The sequence below is a fragment of the Juglans regia genome, chromosome 7 (assembly GCF_001411555.2).
Source record: "Juglans regia cultivar Chandler chromosome 7, Walnut 2.0, whole genome shotgun sequence".
Classification (NCBI taxonomy): domain Eukaryota; kingdom Viridiplantae; phylum Streptophyta; class Magnoliopsida; order Fagales; family Juglandaceae; genus Juglans; species Juglans regia.
The window spans coordinates 40330061-40333431 of NC_049907.1; the positions used below are offsets into that span (position 1 = coordinate 40330061).

The 3371-nt window shown below is 33.0% G+C and overlaps 1 protein-coding gene across 1 annotated transcript; it reads right to left on the reverse strand.

Moving 5' to 3' along the window:
* Positions 1-340: 340 nt before the first annotated feature.
* LOC109011887 (protein SIEVE ELEMENT OCCLUSION B-like) lies at positions 341-2574 on the reverse strand. The gene is made up of 4 exons (XM_018993250.2): positions 2172-2574; positions 1959-2066; positions 942-1402; positions 341-608 (listed from the first exon to the last, which is right to left on the reverse strand). The coding sequence occupies exons 1-4, from the start codon at positions 2373-2375 to the stop codon at positions 509-511; spliced, it is 873 nt and encodes a 290-aa protein (XP_018848795.1). The 5' UTR covers positions 2376-2574; the 3' UTR covers positions 341-508.
* Between the last annotated feature and the right edge of the window lie 797 nt (positions 2575-3371).

Genomic DNA, 3371 nt, shown 5'->3' on the forward strand with positions numbered 1-3371 from the left:
CGCTTAATCCTTCGATTTGAGAATTGTAAGTTCCTCACTTTAGAATTAACTTGACCATTAATTAGATGAGTTATGATATATATACATGTATTCTTATATATTTTTTGTGCACTCTACTAATGTGATTAGTCAAAATAATTATTTTATATTAAAAAATTATACAGTCAATCACATCAGTTGAGTACGTAAAAGTAACTGCATATAAATTTTTTTTAATTAGATACATGAAGACGATATACTAGAGGTTGTAACAATTCAAATTTTAAAAAGAGAATAAAAGTGCATAAAAAGAAGTTGAATTTTAAAAAGAGAATAAAAGTGCATAAAAAGAAGTTATAGCTAAAGTGATAAAGCGACAGTACTTTTGTTAGATAATTGATAAATATAATGCAAAAAAGGGTGGTAGTCCATTTTTGAGGCATTGCATTCCAAAGAAAACAGAGGCAATTAAGCTGCATTTCATATGTACATGCATTCCTATGAATGAAACCGCTGATCGTGGGCGTGGCTAACCGATTTGTTGTTTGCAAATTTTAATCTGCATCTTTAGTAGGTAGAGGACGATGTTGAGTTTGTGAGCGAAAGGGGCGATTTCCTGTACCTGATCCCTGAAATGAGGCAACCATTAATTCATTTGCGTTAGATTTGATATATAGACAATATCAAAGATCAATATTTTTTTTCAGAAAAATTAAAGAATGACAAGAATAGTTTTAATGTTTTATAACCACTTGCATATATCATAACAATAATGACACTATTTTCTTAACTTTATATTAAATCAAAATTTCTCAAAAACTAATTAAGGCAGTGGAGATTTTTTAAAGGAATATTTTGATTGGAAAATAATATAGTTATCATCCTTTATATAATAATGATTTGAAGGCATATTAATAAGGATAAGAACATAATTAACATGATTGACAAGAACAGAAACTTACTCGTCCCTGGTGAGGCCACACATCTTAGTAGCGCAAGCTACAATAGCTAAGATAACCCAATACACATCAACTGGGAGATGCTCCATGGCAATCGACAATGGCGCCGGTACGTACTTAGTTTTGTAGGCTTGTACTGCAGATAACTTCTCTAACTCCAAGATGCACTCCATCATTTCCAATATGGCCTGGATCAGCATGTTAAGTTCAATCAATGCTTTCCGGTGTTTCTGAAGCCCCGGCCGCCTTGAGATAGCAGGAACTCGCTTTAGAATTCCCACTGACTTGGCTAGTTGGTGATCTGTTGGGTGAAGCTGGGCGAGGAGCCAGAAATCCCCAAAGTCCAATGCAAAAGCAGCAAGCGTAAGCACTGCCTTTGCATCCCACGAATAGCCAGACAGCTTGTTTAGTATCGACATCGTTATCTTGTGAGCAATTTCCTCTCCCGGGGTCTTGCATTGCATCTGTACGTACATCGACATTTTTACATAACTACGGGTAATTACGGAAGGAACCACGGGGTTAGTAATGCGAGTGATCGATGCATGTTGACTTTTATGCTAAAAATATGAGGTTTATTTAAATTGTATATATTGACATCAACCAAATAATCTTAATTAAAATCGTTACAATACATTAAATCCTTTGGTTTTTTTTTTTTTTTTTCATAGGAACATTAAATCCTTGGTTAACTTTTGTTACACATAACAAAAGGGCTTGATGTAAATGTCAATAATATTTAATACAAGGATATCAAAATTAACTAGACTTCTTTGTGGTTGAAAAAAGCCGTTTCTTAGACTTTTGGATGATGTCAAAATTAGAGACCTTCTACAACTCAGATATATAGAAGAATTTTTAACGAGTCTCATGCACTGTGAATTCGAGTTCAAACTTTAGGATTGATCATGTTAACTACACTTATGCTTAATTATGAAAGATTTCCATCTACCAGTCCTTGATGTCCAGGCGATAAAATATGTAAAATAAAGAAAAAAAAATACTGTCCTTTGAAATCACCTCGCCGGAAATTCGCTTCAGTGTACACAACGGCGGATTAAAGCTCGCTTTGGGGCTCATCATGTCGTCCAGGCTCTCCAGGTGTGCTTCTGTACCGTGCAGCAAGTCCTAAATAATTTTCACCGAGAAAATCTTAAATATATACAATCCGGTATAAAAAGAACGAAATACAAGCTCAACATTGTCAACAAATTAAAGAGTATGTAGTACTACCAGGGCAACATTGTCAACAATCAGGGAGGCACGCTTAAGGATGTTCTCAGCGAAAAGGAAAAGAGAGTCGACATCAAACTTTTCATCCCCCGGAATATGGGTTGCATGAATATGGTTCATGATGTCGTGGTCGGACATGGTTAACACGCTCAGTTCATCTCTGACTGTTTCTTGTTCTGAGATTGGAACCCACTTGCCCGCCATTGTGCGACGCAAATCAAGATATGTAAGCTAGAAACCCTTTCTTTTTCTTGTTTTTTTTTCCTTGAAGTTTAGGGCGGAAGAAAGAAGGCTTGCTTAATTGTGTTCTGGTTCTGAATAAAAACATTGGGCTATATATAAGCAACGTCCATCAAACCCGGAAGAAGAAAGTGGGAAAAAGGATTGGATCATGTGGATTTTAGATCAAGTTTGGATAGTGAGTTAGGATGATTTATAAATAGTAATAAGATATGAGTTGAGATGGGATGAGTTAAAAATGATTTGAGTCAAAATGTTCTATGAGGTTTTGAAAAATGAGAGAAAAAAAAAATTGAATAAAAATATTATAAAATTAAAATATTGTTATAATATAATTTTTATTTTAAAATTTAAAAATTTTGAATTATTTTTTATGTTTTGTTTAGAAATTCTGAAAAGTTGTAATGATTAAGTAATATTATTAGATGAAAAAGTTAAAAATTTGAAATTAAAAAGTGTTTGTATTTATAATATTTGGATATTAAAATGAAATTAGATCATAAAAGATGAGATGAAGTGTGAGGCATTATTCAAAAAAGACCTTAATTTTAAGAGTGCCAATTAAATAAATAGGAATGTTACATACAATCGTAGAGTGCATAAACGTCATATAATAACTTTGAAAAATAGTAAGGTCTATAATTAACAAATTAATTTTTTTTATATGAATCTCATATTTATTCATTTTTTATAAAATAATTATATGATATTTACACACTCGTAATTGCAACTATAATTTCTCTCGAATAAATATCCCATGCGTGCTGTACTACTCCGCCAAACAAGAGTGGTCCTTCTTGCCCATGATGTTTACTCATCGCCATATGTATAAGCAACTGAATAAAATGAAAACAAATTGGATAAGGTCGAGAGGGTTGATTTTGTGTGGTTCTTATTATTAGAATATTGATGGGAAATGGGAACATCAAGCATATATCAAAGTCAGGCAGACTACCGCAG

What these genes read in the sequence shown, in the direction of transcription:
- LOC109011887 (XM_018993250.2), bottom strand. Translation starts at nt 2,375, where the DNA reads ATGGCGGGCAAGTGGGTTCCAATCTCAGAACAAGAAACAGTCAGAGAT. An exon ending in TTGTTGACAATGTTGCCCTG is followed by an intron (nt 2,067 to 2,171) that starts GTAGTACTACAT and finishes AAAATTATTTAG; the next exon opens with GACTTGCTGCACGGTACAGA. An exon ending in TGAAGCGAATTTCCGGCGAG is followed by an intron (nt 1,403 to 1,958) that starts GTGATTTCAAAG and finishes ATGTACGTACAG; the next exon opens with ATGCAATGCAAGACCCCGGG.